Genomic DNA, 14,821 nt, shown 5'->3' on the forward strand with positions numbered 1-14,821 from the left:
TCTCTGAAGACATGGCTGAAAGAGAATCAATCTTGCGATCATTGATCCTTGTATATATTTATAACACCAAATGTATTTTGTATGTTTTTTACTGTAATGTTGCTGAGACGTTATCTGTTTTTTGATAATTGTCTGTAATGTCTAGTATGTTTTTATTGTGCTCTGAACATCCCGCCCAGGGACCACAGGTGCAAATTAGCTGTTTAGCTAACCCTGGTATAGAACCTGTTCTATACATGGTCCCTGTTAACAAAAACCAATAAAGTAAACTAAACGAAACGTTTTTGATTTGTGGAATTTAACCATGTTATATTTCGTATTAAGTTTATTTGTAATGCATCTTAAACATGTAATTTCACACATATACACTTCATTATGATAATCACAGTTCCTGTAAAATACAGTGTGTACTTTGTAGACCATTTTTCTGTTAACTGTTTATTTGACGTCATCAAACTTATATGTAATAACAGGTCAACGCATTAAAAATATTTCTACAATTTTTTGTCCACAAATGCTGCTTTCACAGAATATAAAGCTCACTATTCTTAAAATAATAATAATATAAATGTGATTTTTCACAATATGGTCTGTGGATTAAGCAGGCTTGATTTTACAAGGCGTTGTTCCATTAATTGCAAAAATATAGCCATACTGTGTTTTTATTTTATTTTTATTATTATAATAGCCTCTTTGATACATCCATGGCTCGTTCACTTAACCGAGAGGCATCTTGGGAAAAACACTACTGCGCACGCTCTATGGACCGCCCAACCCGGAAATGAACCGGAAGCGCCACCGGTCGAACATGAGACAGCAGTTTTTAGAGAAAACATCAGCAGAGTCCTAAGTAAGTACATTAATTAAGTTTTTAGCGTTAAAACAGTGACGAAAGCTTGAATTATACATGTTGTTACATATTTTAAGTGTGTTTAAACGGTTTAATTGTAAAGTAGGTTCGTCGTTTTGATTAAGAAAAGCCCATGACGCACTTACTAAAACCACCTAGCTCCGTTAGAAAAAGTAGTCATTTAGACGTCGTTAATTTAGTGAATAAAGTGTTTATTTTGACCAAAGCAGAGTTGATGATGTGTTTAAACAGTAATATGTCCGACTGCGGTCAAAGTAGCTGTCACTTGTTTTTACGTGGTCAAAATGAGCCGCTGCTAAAAGTCTCCTTTACGTCAATTCTACACAAACGCTCCAGGCCAAGCAGTCCTACTTCCGGTTTTCAAAATAAAGTCTGAAAGCGACGTACTGAAAAGAAAAATGTTAAATTATACATGAAAACAATGTTATCATTGTGATGACATGTAAAAGAACGATGTTAAATAAAACAAATAAAAACATAATAATTTATAGTGGAGTTATAATTGTTCATCTTGTTTTCATTTCGTCTGTCACAAACCTTTCTTTGCATATATTTAAAAATTCTCTATTTTTCTTGTATTTCTACCTTGTTGTGATTTTTGGCTGCTGTAACACTACAAAAAACATGGGAGGAATAAAGTAATATCTTGTCTTGTTTTATTTTTTTGAAAATAATTATTAGTTGTTTATGATTTCAGTTTTTAGACATGATGCTTCTTGTGCTTTGTGCACAATCATGAACGACTAATAAAAACAATGAATATTACATTTATTTTCATTTAACCATTATTTAACCAGATAAAAGACCCATTGAGATCAAGACCTCTTTAACAAGGGTGACCTGGTGAACAGAGATGACAGTTACAAAACAAACATTGAAATCTAGAAGTGCATGTAAATGGACAAAGTGCAGGAGTTATGGTTTCAGTAACAACTTAAGAACACAGGTACTGTTCAATGGACGCGGATCATTATAGTTTCGAAAGTGAACTTTGACCCTAGTTTTACTGTATACAGTAAAAGTGCTTACAAGAAGTACTCAGTCCAATAGAACTGAAATCATAAACTACTAATAATTATTGTCAAAGAAATAAAACGCAATAAGATATTCCTTTATTCCTCCTTGGCATTGTTTTCTTTTGAAAGGCACGGTCAAAGGTTTGGCTTCTGGACTAAAGAGGCAAGAGACTTGATCCAGGGAAACCAGGCTATTGATGACTGAGCTGCACAGCTAACTATTGCTGTGATTTCCTGTAAATCCAGAGGAGGAGCAGTGAAAATCAAACTATTCTGTGACTTTGCTTCAGTCGCCATTTTAACTGCGCAGCACAAAGACAGAAAGGTGAGTGTTGATGTGATTATGATGATGATATATGAGGATTTTGTGTGTGGGGGCACACTGGAGCTGAAACAATTACTTAATTAATCGATTATTAATTGATTACTACATGATATGTTTGTAATTACTATTTTTTTATTTCTGATTTTTTTAGCTTCTTATATGTGAATATTTTATTTGTTTCTTTGCTCCATAAAACAAAGAGATCTCACTCTAAATTGACCCCAGGAGTGAGAGTGAATAGTTGTTTGTCTCTCGATGTGTCCAGGGTGTGCACTATAGCCTATTGCCCTATGTGTGCTGAGATTGACACAGCACAGGATAAAGGAGGACAAAATGGATGGATTTTGTGTGTGAGTGAGTGAAGATTGAAGATATCCAGGATATCTGAGAAAGCGGGATTGAACCTGTGCTACTAAATTCATCCTGACAGATTGTTTTATAGATATATTATATTATTATATATATATTTAGTAGGTTGTGGCTTCAATTTTATAAGACTACGTACTTAATTCACATTGAAGTAGTATAAAATACATCATTTTCATTCAGAGTTTAAGATTTCAATTTTATTAAGACTTAGTACTCTTTGTACTTCCTTCACAAGAAGTATGCAGTTCTTTCACTGTGGACTAATTAAGATAAGATAAGATGGTCCTTTATTTGTCCTGCAGTGGGGAAATGTACAGTGTCATAGCAGCAAAGACGTTAAATATGAAGATAATAATAATAAACATGCATTTTCAAGAAGGTACAATATTGAACTATATTAACAATATGACTGTAAAAAGTTAAAATAGAATGTCACAGTATGGGCTTGATATTTACAGTATAAACAAAGGTTATAAATGTATATTGCACTTGTGTAATGAGTAGCCTGATTACGTGTCTACTGAGAGCTTGTTTAACAGCTGCAGGGAGGAACCACCTGTGATAACGCTCCTTCAGACATTTAAGATCAAGTTTGAATCAAGGGTCAAAGTTCACTTTACTGAGCAAAAAAAGAAATGATTCATCGTTAATTAAAGGAGTGTAAAATCCATCATTTGTGTTCATAGTTGATGGTTTCAATTTTATTGGACAAAAATACTTTATTTACTTCATGCACAAGTAGCATGAAGTACTTTTACTGCGTGACGTTTTCTAATCTTCAAATGGACACGTGGAAAATGTAAATAAAGGCAGGATTTGCTGAACCATCAGAAGTGTATGTGATAAAGTCAGAGGCTCATGTGTTTGTGATATATCTGGATATCAACACATGAAACTATATCTAACATTCAGCTGACTTTAATGCAGGCAACAGCCCTTCAATAACACACAAGCACAGTAGCATCTGTGCCATCTACTGGCCGTAAGCTGCTATAGCACTCAAATATGTCAGTAACATGAACTGCAGAGCAGAAAACTCCTGTTGTGTTTCAGTTTCCTCTCATGTGATTGGTCACTGGACTGAACACAGATACACATCAGACGTACAGTAGAAAACAAGTTATTTTGCTCAAATGAGCTCTGTAAATCTTTATATTGGGACAGTTTATACATGAGGTCTGTCTGTAATGATCTGTCAGGCTTTTTCTCTGATCTTTTTTTGTATGTATCAAGTGTTTCATGTCTTCATAAGTTTTCATTATCAGTTGTTGTTTGCTTGGCGACAAACGTCTTCTCCATTTCTGCATCAGTGAGTCTGTGATCGACCTCAGAGTCAACAGACTAAGTCAGGATAAGCTGAGTAGCATACGTTAAGTCCCACTAAGTCAGATTTCCTGGATATCTTAGTTCTACTTTCATGCAACAGGCCCCAGATCCTTTTTATCACTCCGGATATTTTCATGTTTGTTTCTCTCTCAGAATGGCTGAAGTCCAGCAGATGAGTGATTGTGTGGAGGAAGACGAGGACAGAGCAGAGACTCCAGGACCCAGCTGTCTGTCTGTGAAGAGTGACCGGTCTATGGAAAAAATTATACACTTCAGTCATGAACCTGGAGCCTCAGAGACAAAGTAAGAGACAGTTTGTCCAGTGAAGCGTGTTAGCAGCAGATCATTCAGCTGTTTGACCAACCATCATAAAAACTTTTATTTTGAGGAAACAAGACAACAACAGACTTGGTTGTGTGCTAAACACAAATGCTAAAAGTAAAATAAATGAAAATAATGTTTTTTCCTGATGTGTATGTAACATCAGATTTATTTTCACTGAACAAATATGAAAGCATCGGCTAACCTTAAAATATATAAAATAGTGATGGGATCGGCAGTTCGTTTGAGTGTACTGAATCCCTGGAATCCGTTTCATTAAAATGATTTGTTTAAAAGATTCATTCACCAAATCGTTCAGTGATAAGCAGGAGCCCAGTGCCCTGCTACGTGACTCACATCCTTCCTGAGTGCAGTACGTTCGCGGGTCAGTGAGTGAGGGACAGCGCGAACGGGATTCACCTCAGCCACAGTTCAGTTTGTGTCAGTACGTGCGGGGGTCAGTGAGTGAGTGACAGCGCAAACGGGATTCACGTCCTCAGCCACAGTTCTCCGGTTCTCTGTGTGTCAGTATGTCCACGAACGAGATTCACGTCCTCAGCCACAGTTCAGTTTGTGTCAGTACGTGCGTGGGTCAGTGAGTGCGTGACAGCGCGAACGGGATTCACGTCCTCAGCCACAGTTCTCCAGTTCTCTGTGTGTGTCAGTCATGGATGTATAATATGAACTGGATAGAGCTTCGCCCCTTCGCTTCCATTCATTCCTATGAAGCTGCTCACCCAGCGCATATGCCAAAAAAGTTTTTGACTTCCGTGTTTATTTCCAGGTTATGGGGCCTATAGAGCATGCGCAGTAGTGTCCCTACCATAATTCCTCTCGGCTATGTGAACGAGCTGTCCGCGTTATCGACATGCTCGGCGCGTACATGAACAGCGAAAGGCATGATGGGAGTACGCTAATGACGTGCGCTAGCGGATTTCATGAATACCGCCGTCACGTTAACTTTGGCTTTTAACCAAAGCCAATTTATTTGTAAATTTATTTGTAAATAAATGCAAAACCAACGATATCGAAGTGAATATAGTAAGCTGAAAAGTACGGAGTTAAAGATTAAAACGATCAATAAAAATGGTTTATTTGAGTTAGGACCGTGACTATTACTTTATATGTGTTACAGGAATCATGTTGTTTTTGTCTGATTTCCCTTATATAATTGTATAATTATTATTACGAACAATAACAACGTGTCAAAGTAGTTTTATAACTCCCGATTCTTTCACTCAACACGTTTATATTCAACTATAATTCGCGTGTTCATCACATTTAACAGTAACTTTATGAACCGATAGTGACGATAAGACAAACATCCTCCCCGGGAATCAGTGGTGAAGTGACCGCAGGTCTCAGTGCATCACACGGTCACAGTTCCGTAGTCCACACCGTCATCAGTGTCACGATGTCCGGGACTGAACACAGTGATAAAGTGCAGCATGTCAGTCTCCTCTCCTCAATGAACCCACAAAGTAGCTCGTTAATACATTGATAGTACGTTTGAAAATAAATGTTAATGAGCGCCGAATAAACAACTAAAACCTGCTTTGTCATAATATTTTAAAAATGTAAACGAAACCCCCTCATTGTCTTCATTTATTCACATTTCTCATGAAGTTTTCATATCGTTTGGTTCACTGACAGTAGCGCCGTTCCCGAGACGCCACATGACCGCGCTTGGCTGTGCTCGTACACAGCTGTGACGTCACTCTGAGAAATAAGATTTGTCTGGGCTTTTTATGGCCTTTAGGAATGTTTTCCTTCAGGAAAATTGTTTTTTGGGCTCCATGGGATTTTTTGTTGCAGTACCCACAGTGGCCACCATGCAAAAATTGTCTTCAAGACAGAGGGGGCGGAGCTCTATCCAGTTCATATTATACATCCATGGTGTCAGTACGTTGGTCAGTGAGTGAGTGACTACACACAGACTCCTCCTCCCTTCCAAGTTTTGATATAAAAGTACAGTTTAATTGCAAAACATCATTATAATAATGATAATAATGATGATGATAATACAAAATAATAATACTTAAATAAAAAGTAAAAAGTATAAAAGTATCATTATTATTATTATTATTTTTAGTATTCGTATTATTATAGAGGCACATAGGATAATACTAATATGTACATATATATTTGTTATTATTTTAAATCTTGCAGCTATTGGTGAGTCTCTCTTCTGTGTCTACTCTCCTCTCATTACTTTATGTGTACCTAAGTCTGTTAATGGGGCGAGTGAGTGTGTGTGTGTGCTTGTTTTCAAGTGGCGTAGCTTGACTCAACATTAGCCGTTAGCTTGGAGAAAAGGACGCCAAATTGGCACCCATTTCTGTAGAAGTCTTCTACAATAGACACACAGCTGCGTGCCGCTGCGACTGTTTCGCTGAGGACGTGAATCCGTGACAGTTCTGTGTTCGCGAATCATAATGAGTCAGTGACAGCGCTAGCTGCGAACAAATCACATCCTCCGGGGAGTGAGTGAGAGCGGCAGACAGTTCTTCTTACCAGTCCCTCCCCGCTCGGTGCACGTTGGCTGGCATCGCTTGCCGAAGATTCACGAGTGAGTGACGATGTTGACGAACGACTTCACGAATGATTCACAGAACGTGGCAGTTCCACTCCCGGCCGCCACGCTCGCTGCTGAGCTCAACTGAACTAAGAAAGGAACGAATCGGTTCATGAAGTGATCCCAGTCAGTTCGTTCACTCAAAATATCGGTTCTTTCGAACGAATCGTTCATGACCGACACAACACTAATATAAAACCCTATTTGTGTTTGCAGAGGTCACAACCAGAGACAGAGAGCAGAGACTCCAGGACCCAGCTGTCTGTCTATGAAGAGTGTCCGGTCTATGAGTCCACCTCCAGTTTTCTGTCATGAACCGAAGTAAGAGACAGTTTGCTTTGGGCAAGAAACAAGGGTTTTCATTCACTGTCTCACATGTCCACCTGTCCCTGACATGTTAGTAATAAAGACATGTCTTCACACACCCATGTCCACCTGTCCCTGACATGTTAGTAATAAAGACATGTCTTCACACACACATGTCCACCTGTCCCTGACATGTTAGTAATACATAAATGTCTTCACAGAGACAAGTTTGCTGTTCCTGTGGACGAGCAGACGTCCTGCTGTCCTCTGTGTCAGGACGTCCTGAAGGATCCAGTCTCCACCAGCTGTGGTCACTGGTTCTGCAGACACTGCATCTCCTCATACTGGGACCAGTCTGGTCCACCAGGAGACTCCTGCTGTCCTCAGTGTGGACAAAGACCCAGGACAGGAAGTGGACCACAGGGTAAGACTCATAAGGAGAGCAGCTCCCATCAGCACGAGCAGATTTTAAAAATGGAAAAACATGTTTAAAAGTGAAAAATGTTACTCATGTAATCATGAATATGATGGAGTTTAACTCTCTGCTGCCCCCTGTAGGTTGAAGAAATTAAATTTTACCCTAATTTTCCTGCTTTTCTATCATTATTGTGCTCTTGTATGCAGATGATTCTCTTTCCTTCGCAATCATCACAGTTATTCTAGAATGATTCAGTCTTTCACAATAAAGTTATTCAAGTCATTATAGTGAAGATGACTGTAGTTTTTCATTTGACAACAAACATAAAACAACAACGTCACAGAAAAAGATGAAAATAATCCTCAGCTGCTCAGATTCTTTCTTCAGTCTGACTTTGTCTCTTGTCTTACAGCAGACGTTGGTCTGCAGAAGGTTCTAAATGAACATAAGATCAGTCTGAGGAGGAGATTTGAACATGTGACTGAAGGAACTGAAGGAAGAGGAAGTAGAACCCTCCTGAACAGGATCTTCACTGAGCTCTACATCACAGAGGGACAGAGTGAAGATGTCAATACTCAACATGAGGTGATGCAGCTGGAGACGACCTCCAAGAAGAAGATGGTCCAGGACACTCCCATCAAGTGCTGCCACATCTTTAAAGCCTTACCTGACCAGCAGGGGCGCATCAGAGTGGTCCTGACCAACGGCGTCGCTGGTGTTGGAAAAACCTTCTCGGTGCAGAAGTTCACTCTGGACTGGGCCGAGGGTTTGGAAAACCAGGATGTGAATCTGCTGATTCTGCTTTCGTTCAGGGAGCTGAACCTGATCAGAGATCAGCAGCACAGTCTTCTGACGCTGCTCCATGTTTTCCATCCAACATTAGAGAAGGTCAGAGCAGAGAAGCTCGCTGTCTGTAAAATTTTGTTCATCTTTGACGGCCTGGATGAAAGCAGACTCTCACTGGACTTCAACAGCAGGACGCTGGTTTCTGACGTCACACACAGGTCATCAGTCAACGTGCTGCTGACCAACCTCATCCAGGGGAATCTGCTTCCCTCAGCTCTCATCTGGATAACTTCTCGACCTGCAGCGGCCAATCAGATCCCCCCTACATGTGTTGACAGGGTAACAGAAGTACGAGGCTTCACTGAGGACCAGAAGGACGAGTACTTCAGGAAGAGATGCAGAACTGAAGATCTGTCCAGCAGAATCATCTCACACATCAAGACGTCCAGGAGCCTCCACATCATGTGTCAAATCCCAGTCTTCTGCTGGATCAGTGCTACAGTTCTGGAGCACATGTTGACCACAGAGCAGAGAGGAGAGCTGCCCAAGACCCTGACAGACCTGTACTCACACTTCCTGCTGGTTCAGACAAAGAGGAAGAAGAACAAGTACGACAAAGGACGTGAGACGAGTCCACAGGAGCTGATGGAGGCCGACAGGGACGTTGTTCTGAAGCTGGGGAGGCTGGCCTTTGAACATCTGCAGAAAGGAGACATCATGTTCTACCAAGAAGACCTGGACCGGTGTGGTCTTAGTGTGACAGAAGCCTTGGTTTACTCAGGAGTTTGTACAGAGATCTTCAGAAGAGAGAGTGTGATCTTCCAGAAATCAGTCTACTGCTTTGTTCATCTGAGCGTTCAGGAGTTTCTGGCTGCAGTTTACATGTTCCACTGTTTGATGAAGACAGAGGTACTGCAGGACTTCTTCAGACAAGAAGACAAAGAAGGGAACTCAAACAGGTTTAGCAGAAACCTTTCACTCGACAACCTGAAAGCAGCCATGGAGAAATCACTTCAAAGTGAAAATGGTCACCTGGACCTGTTTGTTCGCTTCCTTCATGGACTCTGTCTGGAGTCCAACCAGAGACTCTTAGGAGGTCTGCTGGGTCAGACTCAGAGCAGTCCAGAAATCATCCAGAGAGTCATTGAGAACCTGAAGAAGATGAACACAGAGAACATCTCACCTGACAGAAGCATCAACATCTTCCACTGTCTGACAGAGATGAACGACCAATCAGTGCATCAGGAGATCCAAGAGTTCATGAAGTCAAAGGACAGAGGACAGGAACTCTCTGAGATCCACTGCTCAGCTCTGGCCTACATGCTGCAGATGTCTGAGGAGGTTCTGGATGAGTTGGACCTGGACAAGTACAAGACATCTTATCAGGGAAAACAGAGACTGATTCCAGCTGTGAGGAACTGCAGGAAGGCCAAGTAAGTTCAGACATGATCAATAACATCATCAATCAGTGATGGTTGATCAAATATTCTTCTCATTCTTCTCACTTTGTCAGTCAGCTGTGTTGTTTTTCATGTTTTCATGTTTTAAATGATGCAGATTTATCAGCTGCTTGTGATGTTTGATGATGCAGAAAGATGTTTCATGTCAAACACAACAAGAGAAGATGTTGATGAAAATGTCAACATATGATATTTTCTATAATCACAGACTGTATTATTGTGAACTCTCAGAGACTCAGTGTGAAGTTGTGGTCTCAGCTCTGAACACATGATCAAACACTGACTGCTTTCAAGCAGCAACTTCTCATATTTTATTCTTTATTCAGGTTGATGAACTGCAGTTTGTCAGAGATCAGCTGTTCTTCTGTGGTCTCAGCTCTGAAGTCCAACCCCTCCCACCTGAGAAAACTGGACCTGAGTGAGAACAATCTTCAGGATTCAGGAGTGAAGCTGCTGTGTTCTGGACTGGAGAGTCCACATTGTAGACTGGAGACTCTGGAGTGAGTTCACTGACTGAAGCTGCTGTTGTTTTTTTTAAACTTTCATTTAATTAACATTAAACTCATTTGACACACACACACATACACAGTCGTTGTCTAAAGTCTTGTCTTTTATACTTTATTCAGGTTGTGTTACTGCAGATTGTCAAAGATCAGCTGTTCTTCTGTGGTCTCAGCTCTGAAGTCCAACCCCTCCCACCTGAGAGAACTGAACCTTAGTCGAAACAATTTGAAGGATTCAGGAGTGAAGCTGCTGTGTTCTGGACTGGAGAGTCCACATTGTAGACTGGAGAGACTGGAGTGAGTTTACTAAATCTTGGTTACTTCCCACATCACGTGAGATGACATCAACTTTTAAAACACATGTGGAGAGGTCACCAAGTTTCAACATAGAACTTTTTCTCCTCCCACTTTCTCTAAACTGTCAAAGTTGTTTTTCGGGGTCCAAGAAAAAAAATCTGCTATGTTTTATCCTTTGAATGGAGACGTCAAGATGGAAGGAGGAAAAGTGACTTCTAACCACACCAAGTTCAACCAGTTCACTATGCATCGCACGAGAAGAAGCAAAAAACACAAGAAATGAATCAAACATCTGAAGATATCAAATCACTCAAGCAACAGAAACAAGAATACTCTAGAATACTCTTTAAGCAGCTTATGTAGGTGTTTTTAGATTTGACCTCATCATAAGGAACAAAAACAGTTCTAGAACTTCTAGATCCTGTCAACAACAACAACAACACACACACACACTTTCTCTCTCTCTCTCTCACACACACACACACACACACACACACACACACACAGTCGTTGTCTAAAGTCTCATCTTTTATTCTTTATTCAGGTTGAGTGAGTGCAGATTGTCAGAGATCAGCTGTTCTTTTCTGGTCTCAGCTCTGAAGTCCAACCCCTCCCACCTGAGAGAACTGGACCTGAGTCTGAATTATCTGCAGGATTCAGGAGTGAAGCTGCTGTGTTCTGGACTGGAGAGTCCACATTGTAGACTGAAGACTCTGAAGTGAGTTCACTGACTGAAGCTGCTGTTGTTTTTTTAAACTTTCATTAACATTAACCTAGTCTTTAGATATTTGATATTATCGTATATCACGATTTTTGACGTCAGATTTTATATTTTTTACTATATCTTCAGAATTTTATTTTGAAAAGAAAATCCTGGTGGAAGTGGATTTGTCTGTGATGCATGAAGAGCTTGATACAGCGACATGATGAAGGACTTAGTTGCTCAGAAAAAGTCAAGCTGGTGATTTAGTCAGTATTTAGTATTTAAAGCAGGAGAATTTGAAGGAGGTCATGTGTCAGGTGTTTACGGTTGCCCAGAGGTGTCAGGCCAAATACAAACGCCACAACACAAATACAAACGCCACAACACAAATACAAAAGCCACAACACAAATACAAATGCAACAACACAAATGCAAAAGCCACAACACAAATACAAATGCAACAACACAAATGCAAAAGCCACAACACAAATTCAAAAACCACAACACAAATGCAAAAGCCACAACAGAAACACAAAATAACAAAGACAAACAGCCTCCCTGGGAATCAGTGGTGAAGTGACCGCAGGTCTCAGTGCATCACACGGCCACAGCTCCACAGTCCACACCGTCATCAGTGTCACGATGTCCGGGACTGAACACAGTGATAAAGTGCAGCATGTCAGTCTCCTCTCCTCAATGAATCCACACAGCAGCTAATACATAGATAATACGTTTGAAAATAAATGTTAATGAGCAACGAATAAACAACTAAAACCTGCTTTGTCATAATATAAAAAGAAATGTAAACGAAACCCCCTCATTGTCTTCATTTATTCACATTTCTCATAAAGTTTTCATGTCCTAACTTCATGAGAAATTACTGATTCCCGGGGAGGTTGTTTGTCTTGTCGTCACTATCGTTTCATGAAGTTACTGTTAAATGTGACGAACACGCAAATTAGTGTTGAATATTGTAGTGACGGGAGCAGTACCGGTTGCGGACATTGAGCGCTGATGGCGCAGAGACTCATGGGAGTGGGTTTTTATGTGTTGACAGAAGTGTTATTGTTGTGATGTGTTGCAGTTTAATGTTCGGTCTGCATGTTCTTGAGTGTTGTTGTTATGCCCTGCTGTGTTCTCGGGATGTTTGCTGTTGAATTGGTGGAGACAGTGATTTTGTGGTGTGGCACCATGACTGAGTATAATGGGGTGGGGGATGATGTCCATCAAATGTTGGTGTCTGTAGATGTCAATAAAGTTACGGACTTACTCGCGGCTGAGAACGTAGCGCGAGAGCCGTGTCGAACTAACGATATGTCTCTCGAGACTTCATTCCGCTTGAGAACATATTGAGTGAAAGAATCGGGAGTTATAAAACTACTTCAACACGTTTTTATTCCTAATAATAATTAGTATATTAATTAGTATATAATTAATAATTTAACTAATAATCATGGTCCTAACCACCGCATTGTCAAAATCCGTTACCGTTCACTTCCGTTGTGGCTTTTGCATTTGTGTTGTGGCGTTTGCATTTGTGTTGTGGCGTTTGTATTTGGCCTTACACCTCTGGGCCACCGTAGGTGTTGATGAAGCAGCATCACAAACCTGAGCTCTCACCTCAGAGTCCATCATCCTGCACAGTTTGATCGACTTGACTCCGCAACATCGGGAGGAAACTTCCAGCAGCACCGCGAGCAGCTAACTGACAATACTAGGAGCAGAAATATAAAAGAATGTAACCTGCTACTTGTTAAAAACTGAAGAATAAAACACACACACACACACACACACAGTCGTTGTCTAAAGTCTTATCTTTTATTCTTTATTCAGGTTGATGAGCTGTAGTTTGTCAGAGATCAGCTGTTCTTCTCTGGTCTCAGCTCTGAAGTCCAACCCCTCCCACCTGAGAAAACTGGACCTGAGCTACAACAATCTGCAGGATTCAGGAGTGAAGCTGCTGTTTGATCTTAAGAAGAGTCCAGACTACAGACTGAAGACTGTGAGGTCAGTAGAGTAGAGAGGCAGTGTTGTACTTAATCACAGTCAGAGGAAAGGTCCAGTGTTTCCTCAGTGAAGCTGTGAGAGCAGAATAGAGACAGACTTCATGATTGGACACAAAGACACAGAGAGACAACAGTCGGTCAATCAGACGAGCTGCTGGTGATCATGTGATCACAGACTAGAGCTGACCGCCATTTACCTGCTCCACAGTTGTTTTGTTTTCACACGTGGTCGAGACGATCTGCCTTGTTTCCACGTCTGTGGTTTGGCTTTTTGGATGCACTTCTTCAATGAAGACCACTTCTGGTCAGACGTTTCTAGACAGACCTGGACAGACATTTGTTTCCTCACAGTGACTTTATGATGACATCATGTCAACAATGAGTGAATGTAAAGTAAAGTGATGAACATGAAGCAGCTCTGAACTGGACTGAAGTCTCTGCTGCTTCACTGTCTCACTGCTGTGACAGCAGATCAGGGACAAACATCATGTGAAGGACAAAGGTTTTTCTGTGGTCATGACGAAGGCCATGAGGAACCTGTGTACATTTTACACGTTCACAACTTCACTCTTTACGAGACGTTTTCCGTTCACGCGTGTGTGGGCTCTGTCTTCGCAGACGTCCTCAATCAGCGTGTCATTCGTATTTCCGATATTGTGCGCAAATGAAAAATAACGAGCGTTTCCTTTTTGTCCAGTTTTGTTTTTACCCTCTAACTCGAGTTACGTGACCTGAAGATTGCTTAACCCAGAAGCGACCTGTCACAGGCCAGCTTCACACGGGACAACGGTAAAACTGTCTGCAGACCAATCAAAAATTCAAATTCATGTAATTGCTTTCACCTCACTAATTGCAACATTTTGTTACAGTGGAAATCACCTCTACCCCCGTCTTTTAAATCCTAGATAGGTGATATTATGTCCTTCCTAAAACTGGAAAAAATAACATTCCTGCAGGGGATCTTTCTCAGTAGTGCTATGCTCTGATCCTGTATGGAGGTGGGTGCCACAAAAGGTGGTGTACTCGCATCCCTGGCCTCTATAGTAATTATACATTTGTCCATTCATCTTCTTTTTAATTTTCCTTTTTTGTTGTTGAGACTATTCTACCTGCTTTACTGTACGCTTACTTTATGTTTATTTTTTGTGAATGTATGTTTTCTTATACTTGTTAAGTTACTTCCTGTCATTTGTTTATCTATTTGTTTAAATGTGTCTTTATTCATGCATTTACTTCTTTATGTGTTGTATTTTTATTTTCCTGCTGCCTATAGCAACAACTAATCTGTCCTTAGTTGTGGGGGTCCATGGGAGGGATGGCAGAGGGACCATGAGGTCCTGTGCTGGGATAGAGATTGAGATTGAGAATGCTTTATTTCATTTTACTCATATAACACAGTGTCCTGTTGCATTTTCTTGAATATGGCAACAACAATATTAATATCATTTTTCACAATATGCCAAGTCAAGAAAAGTGAAGGGAAATGTTTATATTAAATCAAGGTTTTTCAAATATGAATCTCCATGAATTAAAAATATA

At 40.4% G+C, this 14,821-nt stretch overlaps 1 protein-coding gene across 1 annotated transcript; it reads left to right on the forward strand.

Moving 5' to 3' along the window:
* Positions 1 to 4,138: 4,138 nt before the first annotated feature.
* On the forward strand, positions 4,139 to 13,296 carry LOC310931769 (protein NLRC3-like; the record flags this gene model as incomplete). The annotated part of the gene is made up of 7 exons (XM_083894998.1): positions 4,139 to 4,210; positions 7,331 to 7,533; positions 7,940 to 9,746; positions 10,100 to 10,273; positions 10,400 to 10,573; positions 11,118 to 11,291; positions 13,110 to 13,296. The coding sequence occupies exons 1-7, from the start codon at positions 4,161 to 4,163 to the stop codon at positions 13,294 to 13,296; spliced, it is 2,769 nt and encodes a 922-aa protein (XP_083751124.1). The 5' UTR covers positions 4,139 to 4,160.
* Between the last annotated feature and the right edge of the window lie 1,525 nt (positions 13,297 to 14,821).

This window comes from Microchirus variegatus (genome assembly GCF_963457635.1).
Source record: "Microchirus variegatus genome assembly, chromosome: 9".
NCBI classification, from domain to species: domain Eukaryota; kingdom Metazoa; phylum Chordata; class Actinopteri; order Pleuronectiformes; family Soleidae; genus Microchirus; species Microchirus variegatus.